Source organism: Anabas testudineus, chromosome 18 (genome assembly GCF_900324465.2).
Source record: "Anabas testudineus chromosome 18, fAnaTes1.2, whole genome shotgun sequence".
NCBI classification, from domain to species: domain Eukaryota; kingdom Metazoa; phylum Chordata; class Actinopteri; order Anabantiformes; family Anabantidae; genus Anabas; species Anabas testudineus.
Window position 1 is genome coordinate 17,819,623 of NC_046627.1, and position 16,516 is coordinate 17,836,138.

Sequence of the window (16,516 nt, forward strand, 5' to 3'; positions counted from 1 at the left end):
CTTTGCAGTCACTAACCTCTCTCAAATGACCTTGTCTACATAGGATGTAGTCCACCTGAGTACTCCTACCTCCACTCTTGTATGTCACTCTATGTTCCTCTCGCTTCTGGAAGTAAGTGTTGACTACAGCCATTTCCATCCTCTTAGCAAAGTCCACCACCATCTGTCCTTCCAGATTCCTTTCCTTCACACCAAACCTGCCCATCACCTCCTCATCACCTCTGTTGCCCTCACCAACATGCCCATTGAAGTCTGCTCCAACAACAACTCTCTCTCCTCTGGGGATACTCTCTATGACCTCATCAAACTCACTCCACTCTCTCTCTCTCTTCTAACTCACAGCCAACCTGTGGCGCATACCCACTGACTACATTCACCATCACCCCTTCAATTTCTAGCTTTAGGCTCATCACCCTGTCTGAGACTCTTTTCACCTCTAGAACACTGTTTACAAACTCCCCCTTCAGGATCACTCCTACCCCGTTTCTCTTCCTATCCACACCATGGTAGAACAGTTTGTATCCTCCTCCAATACTACGTGCCTTGCTGCCCTTCCACCTTGTCTCCTGCACACACAGTACATCTACCTTCCTTCTCTCCATCATGTCTGCCAGCTCTCTGCCTTTCCCTGTCATCGTGCCAACGTTAAGAGTCCCTATTCTCAGATCTATGTTCCTGCCTTTTCCCTTCTCTCTCTGACCACGAACCCTTCTGCCTCCCCTCTTTCTTCGACCAACAGTAGTCAAATTTCCACCGACACCCTGTAGGTTAACAGCATCGGTGGCGGTCGTTGTTAACCCGGGCCTCGACCGATCCGGTATGAAAGTCTTGTGGATGATTCGCATGGTTATTTTGGCAATTTTTACGCTGGATGCCCTTCCTAACGCAACCCTCTCTATTTATCCGGGCTTGGGACCGTCACAGAAGTCACTGGCTTGCAACCCCTGTGGCTAGATTTGAGTCTCATCATACTATATGCATATTTTAGATCTATAATAACCTGGTTGCTTGAGTGCATGTAAACATAGCCAATAAAGAGTTATTTTGATTGACCTAATGTTTATTTTTATTTCAGGGACATTGGAGATTCATCAACCCAGCTGTAAATGAGCCAGTGTTGGCCAGTCAGCTCAATTTCAGGGACTCGCTTAATAAATGTAGTCAGACTGAAAACTATGGTTTGTTCCTAAGTAGTTTGTGCTCATTCTAAATTTCATTATGCTGTACTGACAGGATCAACTAAACAACAGAACAATACGATTTCCATTCCTTTTTGAATGTACTTTGCACTGGACTGGTGTGATCCACTTCAGCTGTGAGATATATATTATGTTATTAAACATATTGAGATATGAAACAACAACAACAACAACAACAACAACAACAACAACAATAAATAAAACATGGGAAAAAAGTATATTTAAGTTTAGAGAACATGAAGTGATTTTGTTACTTTACGTATTAACACATTTATTATGGTGTATTACTTAAATATTCTTAGGCAATCCATAAGATTTTAAGGATTTCGCCTTATTTAGGATCTAGCAATCATCCACTGTGTACGATTTACATTTGTCATCTGCTGAACTAATGAAGCAAAGTGACAGTTCAGTCAGGACGAAAGTTCGTCTGTGAACAATCCTCTTCCCTCTTTCACTCCCTCTGCTTCTCTCTCTCTGTTGCTCCACTTCCGTCTTTGTTCGCGAGTCATCTCACAGTCAAGTGTAATTTTAAATCTTCTTCCTCTTTGTGCTGTCAGCTGTCATGTCAGTGCTGGATGGATGTAACCACTTTTCCACCCCTGTTTCCGTCGGATCAGCGGTCCTGATGACCTTTACCTGACCCCTGTTTTGTTCATGAAAAAACAGTGTCATACTGTAAATTAATTACCTAATATGTTCAGAAACTCTCTTCTTAAGTCTTAAATCGTGCCTGTTTGTGCACAGTAACATCAAACTCAACCATTGCCAGTGAATGTACACACACATTAAACATATATATTATGTTTATTATATGCAATTTGTTACTTTGTGTGACTTTAATCTGGCCCCATCATCAGATTCAATCTCCATTTGGAAACTAAAGAGGTTGTAATCACTTGTTGACCTTTGCACTTTGTGCTGTGCTGATTAGTTCCTCCTGTAGGTGTCACAGTCACTGCACCTGTTCTCACCTGTTCTCACCTGTTCTCACCTGTGCCAGGTGAGTCCATCATACCTTGACCACTCTTCTTTATCCAAAGCTCACGGAGGAAGCGAAAAGGTAAGAAGAAGTTTGACTTGACCTGAATGGAGCTGATAATAATAATAATAATAATAATAATAATAATAATAATGTCACACGAGGTGTTAATTCACTTTACTGAACTGTAATGGGGAATATGTGAAATGAGAGTTAGCGGAGGTTTATTAAATTCGCTTTTATTCGCATTGCGACACTTTGTACACGGTGTAACACGTTGTTCTTCACAGTCACCAGCACAAAACGCAAAGTTATAGTAGGAAACACGGGAATAAATGTTAAATAGCGTGTAGCTCACTGGCTAATAACACAATTAAAGCTAGTCAGCTATGCTAAGTGCAGAGAAACCGTGATGTGGAACAATATTAATGCAATTTCTAGTCATACAATTAAGAAAATGAGAACTTTATTGTGGCCTAAATTCCCGTTTGGATTCAGAAAATAACATATATACAAAGTGTAGAGTTTGGTAATGGGACCTTTGAAGTGTAATACTATAGTAGTTTGTGTATATTGTACATTTTCCTTTGGTAAGATTTCCTTAAGTGATAAATAGATAAAATGAGGAATTAAGTGCTTATAATACAGATAATTAACACCAGCTAGTGTCCTAACACATTTAACTCACTCATGAACAACAGTCTCCTTAAAATGAGCTTTTAATAGCTTTATACTACAATCACCAATACATTTCCGTACCTAATGTAATGTAATTGCAACCTGATTATATGTCTAATCTTACCTTAGTGACCATACAGTATGTTTACAATTAACATACGCGACAAGTTATAAATATATATTCCTAGCCTACAAAACATATCAGTTATATTTACACAGGCAACAGTTGTTTTTCATGCAGAACATCCAGTTTGTGACTCCACTTGCAGCACTGATTTCAGGTCTTGTGGTTTCTCTCTATAAAGCCAAACCACAACAGTCACTTCACACACTATTTCTTTATTTAAGTTTAAACAAAAACACAATCTTCCTCTAGCACTAACTAGAGTGCTTGTCATGCCTCAATCCAACCTCACGCGGGGCTCTGGACCCGATGCTCGGCTGTGGTTTGTCAATCCTCTGCTGTACGATGTCACAGCCATCACTGCCAGCCTGTGCTTGGTGGATGAGAAAGTTGGTACAGGCACATAAAGCCTGAATAGCCTCTTTGTGGCTGTTCCATATGAAAAGACCGGGCTGCTGTGAGGCAATACAAGGTGCAGGTTTAATGGGAGCATAATATAATACAGGCCAGCAGGGAAACTTGAGTACATGTATGTGAGTGTTGGCAGGTGGATGTAGAGGCAGGTAGTACTAGGTAGACGGGCTGTGGACTGAGACAGTAGCTGTGGATCCAAAGAATATGTCTGAGCTGAACCAGTTCGGTGAGGAGAAATGATCCAAAATACCTCCTGACTGTTGTGCAGGTCTAATCCACAGCCACAGGAAGCACTTGCCTGAGGTTATTGCTGCCAAACAGAGGTTCATCTGTCATCATCAATCACAGTTCAATTAAGATCAGCTTAGAAATACTGTGTTTGTTGATATTTGTTGCATATTACAAGTAACCAGCAGGCTGTTTTAGATATATCGAACAGGTTTTTCTTATTTTGCCCAGGTAACTGTATATCAAAAGAAAGTGTCTTAATAAAAGTCTTCATTATGACCAAGCAGTGGATTGCTCCTGTGCAACCTCTCTCCACGTTCCCATTTTCTTGATTGGTCTTGTTTCTTCCAGACATGGCCGTCCAAATGCAGCCCACCCATGTGATGGCAGTGACCACAACCACCCAAGAGTCCAGAACATGGAGCACTGGCCTCTGCGATTGCTGCTCTGATATGAGCACCTGTAAGTCAACAAGCCCAACAAACCCCAATGATGTTACTCAACATTAATAAAGAAACATTTTGACCTTTGACTACTGTGTAATTGGGCTTATGAGCTAGTTGCTGTTGAAGTTTATGATACAAACTGCTGATTTACTGCTTAGAACAAATAACCCAAATATTTATCAAGAAGGTATACATTTTAAAAAGAACCTTCACAATATAACCTGTAGTGCCACGTCTCATTGGCCAGGCTACACTCTGCTTAGTGTAATGGAAATTTTCTCTAAAGTAAACATTCACAACAAGTATGAGACATAACTTGACCCTTTGGAGTCACTGGACAGCAGCCCAGTGCAGACTACAAACTCTTCAGTTATTAAATTGATGCACATGTAGTGTAACTTTTTCTTGTTGTGTTTATAGACATAAGGTGAAATATTAAAAGGTAAATTAATTAAGTCAAGGTTCACATTTCTTCTCTTCTGCCTAAAGGTTGCTTCGGTTTTTGGTGTTTCTGCTGCATGCAGTGTCAGACAGCCAGTGACTTTGGCTGGTGCTGCTGCGTCCCAGCGCTGGATTACTGCTGTGTGGTGTCCTACTTACTCCGCACTTCTATTAGACAGCGCCACGACATTCCTGTAAGTCTGGCTTGGGAAGACAAAGGGGGTAGACTTTCATTTTCTGGTTTCATTAAAATTCAATTAGTATAATGCAAAAATATTTCATATGTTGGACAAAGTCATTGCTATAGTACATTGATTTTTCTTTTTAAAAGATTTTCCTCCGTGATGTTAGACAAATGGGGAATTAAGTGCACCATACAAAAGCAGTTGTTTGTTCAGTGCATTTCATTCTGCCCATGCAAACATTACTAAAGCTAAAGCAAACAACTGCTGTAAGTTGTTTTGTTTTATACAAACAAAGAAATATTATTTTGCCCTGTTGTTCATTCAGCCTCGCCCTGAAACCTGATCATATACAGCCCCAGCCAGAGCTTTATGGAAACTGTCTCACAGTGGATTCACAGATAAAAAGCTATATTTACTCTATCAAATAGGCATGAAGCGTACAAAAAGGCTGAGGCTTTCATTTCTTACTGAGTGCAATAACTAAGCTAAAGAAGAAGAGAGTAACTGCAGTGGACATTTAGGCCATTGAGAAATTCATTAAAGCATCAAAACATACACATAGCACATGACAAAAACACTCTAATGAATGGTGAAGTAATACAAAGTAAAAAAAGCACCAGGAGCATGGTTTGACTAAATGATAAGGATCTCTTCAGCTAACTGCTGTGGTCACTGTGGTGATGACGAGTGGCTGAAATCAAATTGCATCATAGTCTTGGTGCAATGTCGGAAAAGCAGCAAAGGTTATTAATTAATAAAGGCCTAAAATACAGAGTAAACAGACGTGTTGTCGACCACAGTGGGATAGATTTATCACCTGCAATTCCCGTCAGCTCAGTAAATAGGAATTTAAAGAATTTCCTCCATTAGTTTAATTTGTTTATAATAAGCTCAGCAAGTCTGGGAACACCACAGTTTACATTTGGTTTACCCGTGTTCTCTGTCTCCTCTTCCTCCTGCAGGGCTCGTGCTGTGAAGACTACTGTACAGTAATGTGGTGTTACCAGTGCGCCTGGTGTCAGATGAAGCGCGAGCTGAAGATCAGGAGAAATAAGCCGGCCACCGCCCAGGTGTTCACCACACAGTTACCGAGGGTAGAAAGGGTGATTATAAACTGAGTTAATAAGAAAATAACCACACAGTAGGTTATATACATGGTATATTTGACAAACATGTCAATGTTTTAATATGAAAAGAGCTGTTCTGTTTGTACTGTGATGTAGCCTCCAACAACTTTAAATATCACATGTACGCCATCGTTTTGCAGTTTGCACAGAGCTCACCTAGTATAGTAGATTCAGCTGTTTTGTAGAATTAACCAAAGCCTTAGATTCACTCGTTAAAGTGAGTGTTTTAAGTTTGGATGTAACTGTAAAAAGTCAAGTCAGGTTATCTGATCTTGGACCATTGATTCTCATTTGCCAATAAAGTTTATGTTCTGGTAACAAGCTCACTCCAGCTGCTCTTTGATTCCTCATGACTCAAGCCGAGTGACACTAAACTAGGTGTGTACACGTCTAAACTCTTATCTTAATAGGAGGAACTGACTAGCCTTTGATTGTTAAAGTTCAGGGTAACTGTGACCTTGATGCATTATCTCAGGAATGTCTGGAGGAAACTTCATTGATGTGAAAACTACTGTGAATTATGTTTTCATCACATTTGAAATTGAAGGTTTGATCCTAGATAGATCTTCAAACACGGATTCTTCTTTCAACTTACAATGACTGTTTAAAAAGATATGTTGTGTGATGGTGCTCAGTGTTTATACATCACTTCTAATGAGGGGTGACGAACTGTAGTTGTTGCATGATTATATGAATACAGCTGTTAATTTATTTGACCCAAGCGTTCTAAGAGGGTAAAGTTTCAGGAGGCAATTAATGACAAACAGTAAATTTGTGTCAAGTAGTTTTTAAATTTCCAGATGAAATAATCAAGTATTTTTCTATGAGATTTTTGAAGAATATCTGATAAATATGAGTTGCTTGGACCATGAAGCAAATTATATTGATGATTTTAAGAAAGTGCTTGGACCAACATGTGAAGATTTAGAGGCTTAGAGACACTGACTGAAAGGCACCATCCTAGTCTGAAGCTATTAACATATACAGTGGCGAGAAAAAGTATGTGAACCTTGAAATTGTGTGGTGTTCTGCATTAATTTGTCATAAAACATGATCCAATCTTGATCTAAGTCAAGAGTATTAACAAATGTGATGTGCCCTAAAATAATATCACTGAGAAATTCTGATCTTTGGGGTGGCAGTAGCTCAGGTGGTCGAGCAGTCATCTACGAACCCCACCACAAAGTATCCAACCACAATTTCCCAAAGAGGATCAATAAAGTACTCATTATCATCTTTCATGTCTTTATTGAGAACAATCATAAAAACCTTATAGTGCTAGTGAAAAAAGTATGTGAACCTTAGTGTTATTATTTTAGACACATTCTATGGCAAATTAATGCAGAAAACCCCAACATTTCAAAAGATTCACATACTTTTTCTTGCCACTCTACTACTGTTGAAACGTTTGGGGCTTATTAGAAATGTCCTTGTTTGTTATTGTTAATGTTGTAAATGACTGTTATAGCAGGAAACAGCTGCTTCACTTCGTCAGTGACTATATTTCCTGTTCACCCTGAGGCATGTTTCTTATTCAATCTTATTTCATGTATGTTTTAATAAAAAAGGAGAACATCATAAAATGTTTAAATAGTGATACACATGCTTATCATTGCTATTTAGCTTGCCATTTTAAAGTCAATATGAATGGTGTCTAGAAACCAAAAATGTCAATGCCATGGTGGCCAAAGGAAGACGAGACAAATCAGCGGCCTCCAATTGCAGATGAAACACAGATTAATAGCACTTTGACAGGCAAACACAGCGAGGGGGTGGGGGGTTTGCAGAACATGGTGAGAGACCACATCCTCGATTTCAGAAAGTGGAGCTGTGAACATGTTTCTGTTCCCATACATGTACAACTTTTGTGGGCAACCAAGACAATTGAGAACATATACCAATTTTAACTGACCCATTTTCCACACAATTAATCTGGTGTGTGGGTGTGTTTATAATGTCTTATTGTTTTATTTAATTAAAATGGCTGTAACCAGCTCACAAAACACAAAAAGACGTTTATTTTTAACCTTCACAGGTCGCTGGACACAGCCAATAAATACAAGTTTGAATGGTATTAATAGGCCAGGTAAGAACAGAGTTATTATAAATAGCTGACGTATGGTAAATTGCTCACATCAAGACACGTGACTATTCACTAATATTTATCATTTATATTTATCCGTTTCTTTTTTCCATCTGTGTTATTCTTGACAGGAAATGTTTCATTGAGTGGCCCAAATGAAACAAACATTTCCTGTTATGACACCTGATTAGTGTGAAATTATACAGTTTGATTTTTGACTGTTTGACAAAACTAGTGGTGTGTATAGGTGTAAGGTGAAGAAAAAAATCAGAAGCATGAAATTACTGCAAAGTGAATTCATCAAGCCCATTAGTGACAGTGATCTTACAGCTGCTACATTGATACAAGGGAAGCGAGGCCTTTGGTGTTTCTGGTTGAAGGTGATAATTTAAATAAGACTCATCCTGTGTGATAAGTGCAGCAGTCACACTCTGAAACTATCTTTATTCTAGTCACTTATATTTTCATGAGAAACGGATCCTTCTCGGAGACTGTCCAGCATGTTTTATGTTTTTGCCAACTTGTTGACCTACTTTCTAATAAACCACAGCATGTTTCACACTTAAAATCAAGACGCTGACTCATTGTAGGATGTTGTAGAAGAGCAGATTATACAGTGGTGATTGTTTTTATGTGTGTAATGTGGCAGCCCATTCACTGAACAATATCACAACTCAGCTTGTATGACATTGGCTTTTTTTGGGTTAGAGTTAGCCTTGTCCAGTGTGCCACCCCGATTTGTCACCAACGTGCAGATTTAACACATAGAAAAGGAAATCATGGGACTAGATGAGAACAGAACATCTGACAAAAGGCAAATCAACAGGCACATGGTTTGTTAGTTTGTAGATTAGATAGATAGATAGATTTTTTTTAATTGATTGTTAAATAAACTGATGACTTGAGACCGAAACATCTCCTATTCCTTCATAAACAAGCACGCAGGACTTGGCTGTCACATAGAAGACAGTTTTCCCAGTAAATTGAGCCACAGTCCAACAGTTCAAATCACTGAAGTATGACATTTCAGGAATTTGTTGCGGCAGGGCCAAAAAGCTACACATATCAGACGAGGGGTGGTAAAGTTTCGTTGCACATTAAAGGGATCACACAGAGCTACGAGTGCTGTCAGGGAGTGAATTTCGACAGCGTGAAATATTTGGCCGGCACGAGTGAGGACCTTTTTCTCACAGCCCCTCAGCATAAAATTCAGTGTGACAAGAGAGGTTTCCAATTGAAAAACTCATCGATCGACAAAAAAGTTCTGCATTGTTTGTGTTGTGCTGCTGCTGCGGTACTTCAGTGTGGGCAGTTGCCCAAAGCTTGCACAAATGGGATTGTTGAATTTTCTATATATATATATATTTTTTACAATAATACTCTTAAACCTTAAACACTGTAAAGTGCCTTGAGATGACTTCTGTTGTAATTTGGGGCTGTACAAATAAATAATTGAATTGAATATAACTCCATATATTTAAGCTCCTCTCAGCACATCAGACTGTGACTGTTGATGGTGCTGCTTTGTTTTTTTTTTTTGTTTTTTTTTTTTGGAATGAACCAGACAATTTAAGAAGTTGTACTACACAAGACATTGAGTAATAATAATTACTATTATGTTTTTACAAAAATAGTTTTAGTATGGCTCATTTCATCTTCCCTTGCAGTTTCCTTATTGTATTTCTTGACATATTGCTTCTATTATTTTCTCAGTCTTGGTTTGTGAGTCACAGATAATTGTATTATTTTATTGTTTTCTGTTGCTCATTTCGTCCTGTCTGTTACAGGTGCACAGTTTGCCTCCTCTTTGAAGGAGTTCTTTATCAGACACACTGACCTCGCTCACTGGTCTTGAGCTAATCAAACTCTTTCTGTTCTGTTCCTATATCGAGTTAAGTTTCAGTTTCCCCAGTGCAAAAAAGCGAAAGTCAAAGAGGGAGCTGGGTGAAATGTGAGAGAAACACAGAGATCCAGGTGTGTGTGAGTATAAACCACATACATACGCCCCCTGGAGGAGGAGTGATAAAAGTAATGTTGCGTTCAAGTGCTCTCAGAAATACTAAACATACAATATAACAAAATAGCAAGAGTGTTTGTTTCCTTGATAAGAAGCAAAAGTCAAAGATCAACCCATCAATTAAAATATGAGTATGTGAACATAAGAATATAAAAACTAACTACAGGTTAATTCATATTTTGATGTTAACAATGAATCACAGCTACTTTTGTTTGAAAACTTTGATAGTGATGCAGCACTGTACAAAGCACAATTCACCATCTACATATAAACCAGGTTTGACCTACCATCACAAACCAGACTGAACACCAGACAATAATTTATACTGAATTATGTTCAAATATATGAACACATATAGGAACACTGACATATGTTCAAAAAATATGTACCGACCCTTTAAACAATGCTATACAAACACTTTATTGTTCTTATGTGCATGAAGATGGTCTGATGACACTTTAAACCACAAATATGTTTAGAAGCTGTGCAGGACATATCCGAGAACCTCATTGGTGTGGTGGTGTTTCGTTTCTCATGTTAGCAGAGCAGAGAGTGCAAAACAAGAACTGAGACTGAACTGTCAACAGAGACAAATGCAAAACCCACAGTGGAAAGAAGATTTAATGAAGCTGTTCTATGAGACGTTTTCCTGCCGAAGGCAGAGTTGGACTGCCCCTCAGTTTTGTTTATGACAAACTCAATCTTTAAAGGGATACATGAATAGTGCAGCAAAGTTTATAATAGTCATTAATCATAATAAATCTGATTTGTGGCAGTGAAAATAAAAACTCTCTTCACTTGGAACCAGTCATGGTCACTGAAAATTCCTCAGTTTGTCATTGAGCTAAAATCAAATCATAAAAATGTTATTGCTGCTCATAATGCTGCTGAACCCTCCTTTGAACACAGAGGTAAAAATGGGTTGATTAACGCCACCTGGTGGTGTTAATGCTACATCTAGCACTAATAAAGGTTTCATGTCATTAACAAAAAGGTACCATACTTAAGAGTTCACCCCATCCCACTTTAACACAGGCTGGTAGCATCCTGTGAAGTGGATGCTGCGTTTTGCTGCAGACTTGTTTCCTTAGAGTATTACCATAACATTTGCCATAAGAACTGAGAAGTTCTCATTCCTCTCAGCGTCACAGTGTTTAGCATAGCAGCCACCAAGCTGTAAAATGCAGATCTGTGAAAAGACGCTGCACTGATCTCATCAGTTGTTTCAGATGTTTAGACAAAATTTAATATAAAACCACAGAGGTGAACCTGTTCTTATAATATTGCTCAGCTGTGCTCAAACTGTTTCAAATCACAGACTTAAGATGGTCAGATGTAGCAGTAGATTTCATGTATCCAGTGGGATGGCTTTCCATTTGTGTTGTCATCAGCCTACCTGTACAGTAGAGGCCACAGTAGTTGCAGACACCTTTCTGCACTTCTGCTGTGTTAAGAGAACTGACCACATTTTATCTTGACTATTCATTAACTGCACAGTTATTAATCATAAGCAGATGTTGAGCCTGTATTAAGCTAATAATAATAATAATAATAATAATAATAATAATAATAATAATAATAATAATAATAATAATAATATATTATTATTATTATTATTATTATTATTATTATTATTATTATTATTATTAGCTGCTATTCAATAAGATAAGATCAGACTGGCAAAGTGAAGTGTTAGCAGGTGGATCTGGCGGTGGGGTTTACTGTAAGAAGCAAGGAGCATTGATATGCTGGCGTTGCTTATGCAGATTTGTCCTTTTTAACATCAGAAATATTAGACCCTACCTTTGGACTATACAACACAACTAATTGTGCAGGTTCTTCTTCCTGACAGGGTTACCAGCATGCACAATCAAACCCCTCCAGATGATCCAAAATGCAGAAGCACGTCTCATTTTTGATAAGCTAAAAAAGGGCACGTCACACCTCAGCCTCAACTCTTTCCTTTAAAGTGGTTGACTCAATAGTACCATCTACAAATGCTCTTGCTCACTGCACTCTGCAAGCTAACAACGTCTTGTGGTCCCCTTATCTCAAAAGATGAAGGTAGACAGCCGAGGTGTTACTCCGCCTGTGCTGTGCCATCCTCCTGTGTAGGGGCTGTTTGGTTTGTCCAATATATATAGCTCAGAGCATTCTTCACTGCAGTGGACCACATACACCCCAATGCTAAAAGCTCAAAGCTCAGCTCAGCCTGAACTCCAGCCTCCGGTCACCTCCAGCCTGGAGACCAGACACCTTGACGCCTTCTTTATGATCTATTCTTTGAGACTTTAATCAGGCCACCCTCATCAAGAAACTTCCCACCTTTACCCAGTTTGTGAGCTGTCCCACCAGGTTGTGGGACAGTGCCTAGTTCCTGTGAATAAGAAGCCAGAGTACCTGGAGAAAGAGGACATTTGACCTGATGTATGCTAATGTTAAAGATAACTACAGCTCCACTGCCCTTCCCCTTCTGGGAAAGTCAAGTCACAACCTGGTACATCTCCTCCTGCAATACACACCTTTGGTCCACCATTAAAACCGTAAAGAGGTGGACAGAGGGGGCACACTTAGCCCTGCAGGGTTGCTTTGAAGAGACAGATTGGAAGATTCTCTGAACCCCACAGTGAGGACATTGATAAAATGACTGCATCACTGACTATATCAATTTCTGTGTGGACAAACACGTACAAGACTCTTAACTAGAAAAAGAAAATAGGAACACATCACTCCTGTCTTAGCTTCCTTACACTGGCTGCCAGTATGTTTTAGGATTGATTTTAAGATTTTATTAATAACTTTAAAAGCTCTGCATGGCCATTCCCCAGCTATATATCCCAGCTTTTAAAGCCTCATGAGCCTGCACGTAACCTGAGATCCTCTGGTAGAAATCTTCTGTATGTCCCTGATGTCAGAATGACAACTAGAGGTGAGCTTTTTCAGTTAGAGCCCCCAAACTCTGGAAAAACTTACCTGAGGAAATAAGATCAGCTGACTCAGTAACATTTTTTAAATCTCTCCTTAAAACATACCTCTACCGGCGAGCCTTTTCTGATCTTTAAACTAAAATCTTTCTTTAGGAAGACGTCCCATTAACTCAGGAAGACCAGTTTCAACAGAAAGACATTCTAAGGACTGATGCTGTAGTTGTTGTAAGTTGTGTTTGTATTACTGTCTCTTAAAAAACTTAAAGTTCAACAATTTGCCTGAAAAATTAGATCCTTACTTAAACTATAAATATGTTTTTGACTCTCTGCGCACACTCTGACAATGAGAGCGCCACTGCCATCTACTGTGCTCAATGTGCAAATACACTTTATTCTAGAATGGCAAAAAAGCACATTTCCTGGGGTCACACGCTCCCCCCCAGCATCCCCACTTGAGAAGGACTGCTCTAGGGGTGGGAGTTTTTCCCTCTCCACTGTTGGCGTAGTGCTTGCTCAAGTTGGTCTTGTTGGGCTACATGTGTTTTTGTCTTTTTTGTAAAGCTCTTTGTAACATTTTTAGAAAAGTGCTCTGTTATTGTTATTATTATTATTATTATTATTATTATTATTATTATTGTAACTACCCACAAAAAAAACAAAAAAACAAAAAAAACAACAAAAAAAAAACATTTCCTGCTTTCCAAACAACAAGCCCTGGCTCACTCAAGACATTAAAGCCATCCTGAATGACAAAAAGAAGGCATTCAGGTCAAGAGACAGGGAGGGTCCAGAGATTGCTGTCTGTCAGGATCAGGGAGGGAAAGGAGGCTTACAGGAGGAAACTGGAACCAAGCCCTCAGCATAACACTACGGAGGTGTGGAGGGGCATGAGGACCATTACTGGCTACAAGTGCAGCAGCCAGGTGACTGTTGGCATGGTCCACAGTCCCCACAAATGAATACATTTTTTCCCCACTCAATTCCAGGCTGAGCCACAGAGCCCCCTGCAGTTTAGTACCTGCTCCTCAGTCCCTCCCCCACACACAGGTGAGAAGAAACAGGCTTGACACCTCAAAGGCTGCAGGTCCACATGGAGTCAGCTGAGGAGCACAGGCTTTCAGCACCGTAACAGAGGAGCACGTTCAGCAAGAGACTTAACAGTAAGACGGATTGAAGTGCGCAGGCGCGAGCCTTGCTGCAGCCGATTTACCACTGTTCTCATCTTGTGATGTCTTTTTCTGTATTTTTATCTTATTATTTTTATTCTTTTTGTGTAGATAAGTAACTAGTTTTGAAATTAAGTTTTACCCTCTCAGATCATGTTGTTCGAGAGAGTTTTTATCTCCGTTTTTACCTTTGGATTCATTCTCTCACTAACCCGAAAGACTGGAGCGCAACAGCTGCTCCATCACCATGGAGCCAGCTCTTTTGCTTACACCCGGGATCAGCTGATCTTACTGAGGACGACCGGAGTAAAGGATCAAACTTTGTCCGGGACTTTAAACATCCCAGAGGAGATCAGAAGATCACTGGACAATAAGATGGACGAACTGACAGCTCTGGTGAGGATGGAGAAAATCTTTACAAAGTGTAGTTTGATGTGTTTTACAGAGACATGGCTGCATGATGGTATTCCTGACTCCAGTGTTAATATAGACGGTTTTAGCACCGTGCGCTGGGACAGGAGGCGAGAGGAGAGCGGTAAGAGGAGAGGAGGGGGCTCGCCGTTCTCATTAACAACAGGTGGTGCCATCCTGGCCATGTCACTGTGAAAGAGCGTGTATGCAGCCCTGATATTGAACTTTTGGCTGTGGGACTTCGTCCATATTATTTGCCCAGAGAGTTTTCTCACACCATATTAATCTGTTTCCGTTCCTCCATCCGCTAACGCCGCTGCTGCGTGTGACGTCATTCAGACGGTCACCTCCAACCTGCAGACCAGACACCCTGACGCCTTCTTTATGATCTCTGGAGACTTTAATCACGCCACCCTCAATAAGACACTTCCTACCTTTACCCAGTTTGTGAGCTGTCCCACCAGGGGGGAGAGGACATTGGACCTGATGTATGCTAATGTTAAAGATGCCTACAGCTCCACAGTCCTCCCCCCTCTGGGAAAGTCGGATCACAACCTGGTACATCTCCTCCCACAATACACACCTTTGGTTCACAGGCAGCCTCCCACCATTAAAACAGTAAAGAGGTGGACAGAGGGGGCACACCTTGCCCTGCAGGGATGCTTTGAAGAGACAGACTGGAAGACTCTCTGTGAACCTCATGGTGAGGACATTGATGGACTGACAGACTGCATCTCTGACTACATTAATTTCTGTGTGGACACCCAGGTACCTACAAAAACCATTTGCTGCTTCCCAAACAATAAGCCCTGGGTCACTAAGGACATTAAAGCCATCCTGAATGACAAAAAGAAGGCATTCAGATCAGGAGACAGGGAGGCAGCAAAGAGGGTCCAGAGACTGCTGTCTGTCAGGATCAGGGAGGGGAAGGAGGTTTACAGGAAAGAACTGGAACAACGCCTTCAACAGAACAACACCAGGGAGGTTTGGAGGGGTATGAGGACCATCACTGGCTACAAGTCCAGCAGTCAGGAGAATGTGGGGACTGTTGACCGAGCCAATGAATTGAATAATTTCTTCAATCGATTCCAGGCTGATCCACAGAGCCCACTTCAGTTCACCAACTGCTCCTCAGTCCCTCCCCCACATGACTCAGCTACCACCCTAACAATCTCAGCTGAGCAGGTGAGAAGAGAGCTGCACAGGCTTCATCCCACAAAGGCTGCAGGTCCTGATGGAGTCAGCCCAAGGGTGCTGAAAGCCTGTGCTCCTCAGCTATGTGTTGTTCTCCAACACATCTTCAACCTCAGCCTACAACTGGAGAGAGTTCCTCTAGGGTGGAAAAAGTCGTGCCTTGTTCCAGTGAATAAGACGCCACGTCCCAGAGTCCTCAATGACTACAGACCTGTGGCTCTGACATCACACATCATGAAGGCTTTTGAGAGGCTGATCCTAGAGTCCCTCCGACCTCTGGTCAAACCCTCACTTGACCTCCTCCAGTTTGCTTACCAACCCCATATTGGAGTGGATGACGCCATCATACACCTTCTCCATCGCACCTACACCCACCTGGACAAGCCTAGGGGCTTAGTGAGGATCATGTTTTTTGATTTCTCCAGTGCATTCAACACCATCCGGCCTGCACTGCTGGGAGAGAAATTAAAAAACATGCAAGTCAACACTCCCCTGATTTCCTGGATCATGGACTACCTCACCAACCGGCCACAGTACGTCCGCCTGCAGAACTGTGTGTCTGACACTGATCAGTAGCACAGGTGCTCCACAGGGGACAGTTCTGTCTCCATTCCTCTTCACCCTGTATACCTCAGACTTCAGGTACAACTCAGAGTCCTGTCATCTTCAGAAGTTCTCTGATGACTCTGCAGTTGTAGGATGTATTAAGGGTGGAGATGTCACGGAGTACCGTGGAGTGGTGGACAGTTTTGTTGACTGGTGTGGACTCAACCATCTGCAACTGAACATCAACAAAACAAAGGAGCTGGTGATGGACTTCAGGAAATCTGGGAGTCCTGTCATCCCTCTCTCTATACAGGGGGAGGAGGTGGAAGTCGTGTCCGAGTACAAATA

The 16,516-nt window shown here is 40.8% G+C and overlaps 1 protein-coding gene across 1 annotated transcript; it reads left to right on the forward strand.

The window, feature by feature from the left end:
• Positions 1–2,197: 2,197 nt before the first annotated feature.
• Positions 2,198–6,798, forward strand: LOC113157577 (cornifelin homolog A-like). Its single transcript, XM_026353149.1, has 4 exons — positions 2,198–2,262; positions 3,977–4,087; positions 4,561–4,706; positions 5,660–6,798. Exons 2-4 carry the CDS (start codon positions 3,979–3,981, stop codon positions 5,813–5,815), a joined length of 411 nt encoding a protein of 136 aa, XP_026208934.1. The 5' UTR covers positions 2,198–2,262; positions 3,977–3,978; the 3' UTR covers positions 5,816–6,798.
• Positions 6,799–16,516: the final 9,718 nt, after the last annotated feature.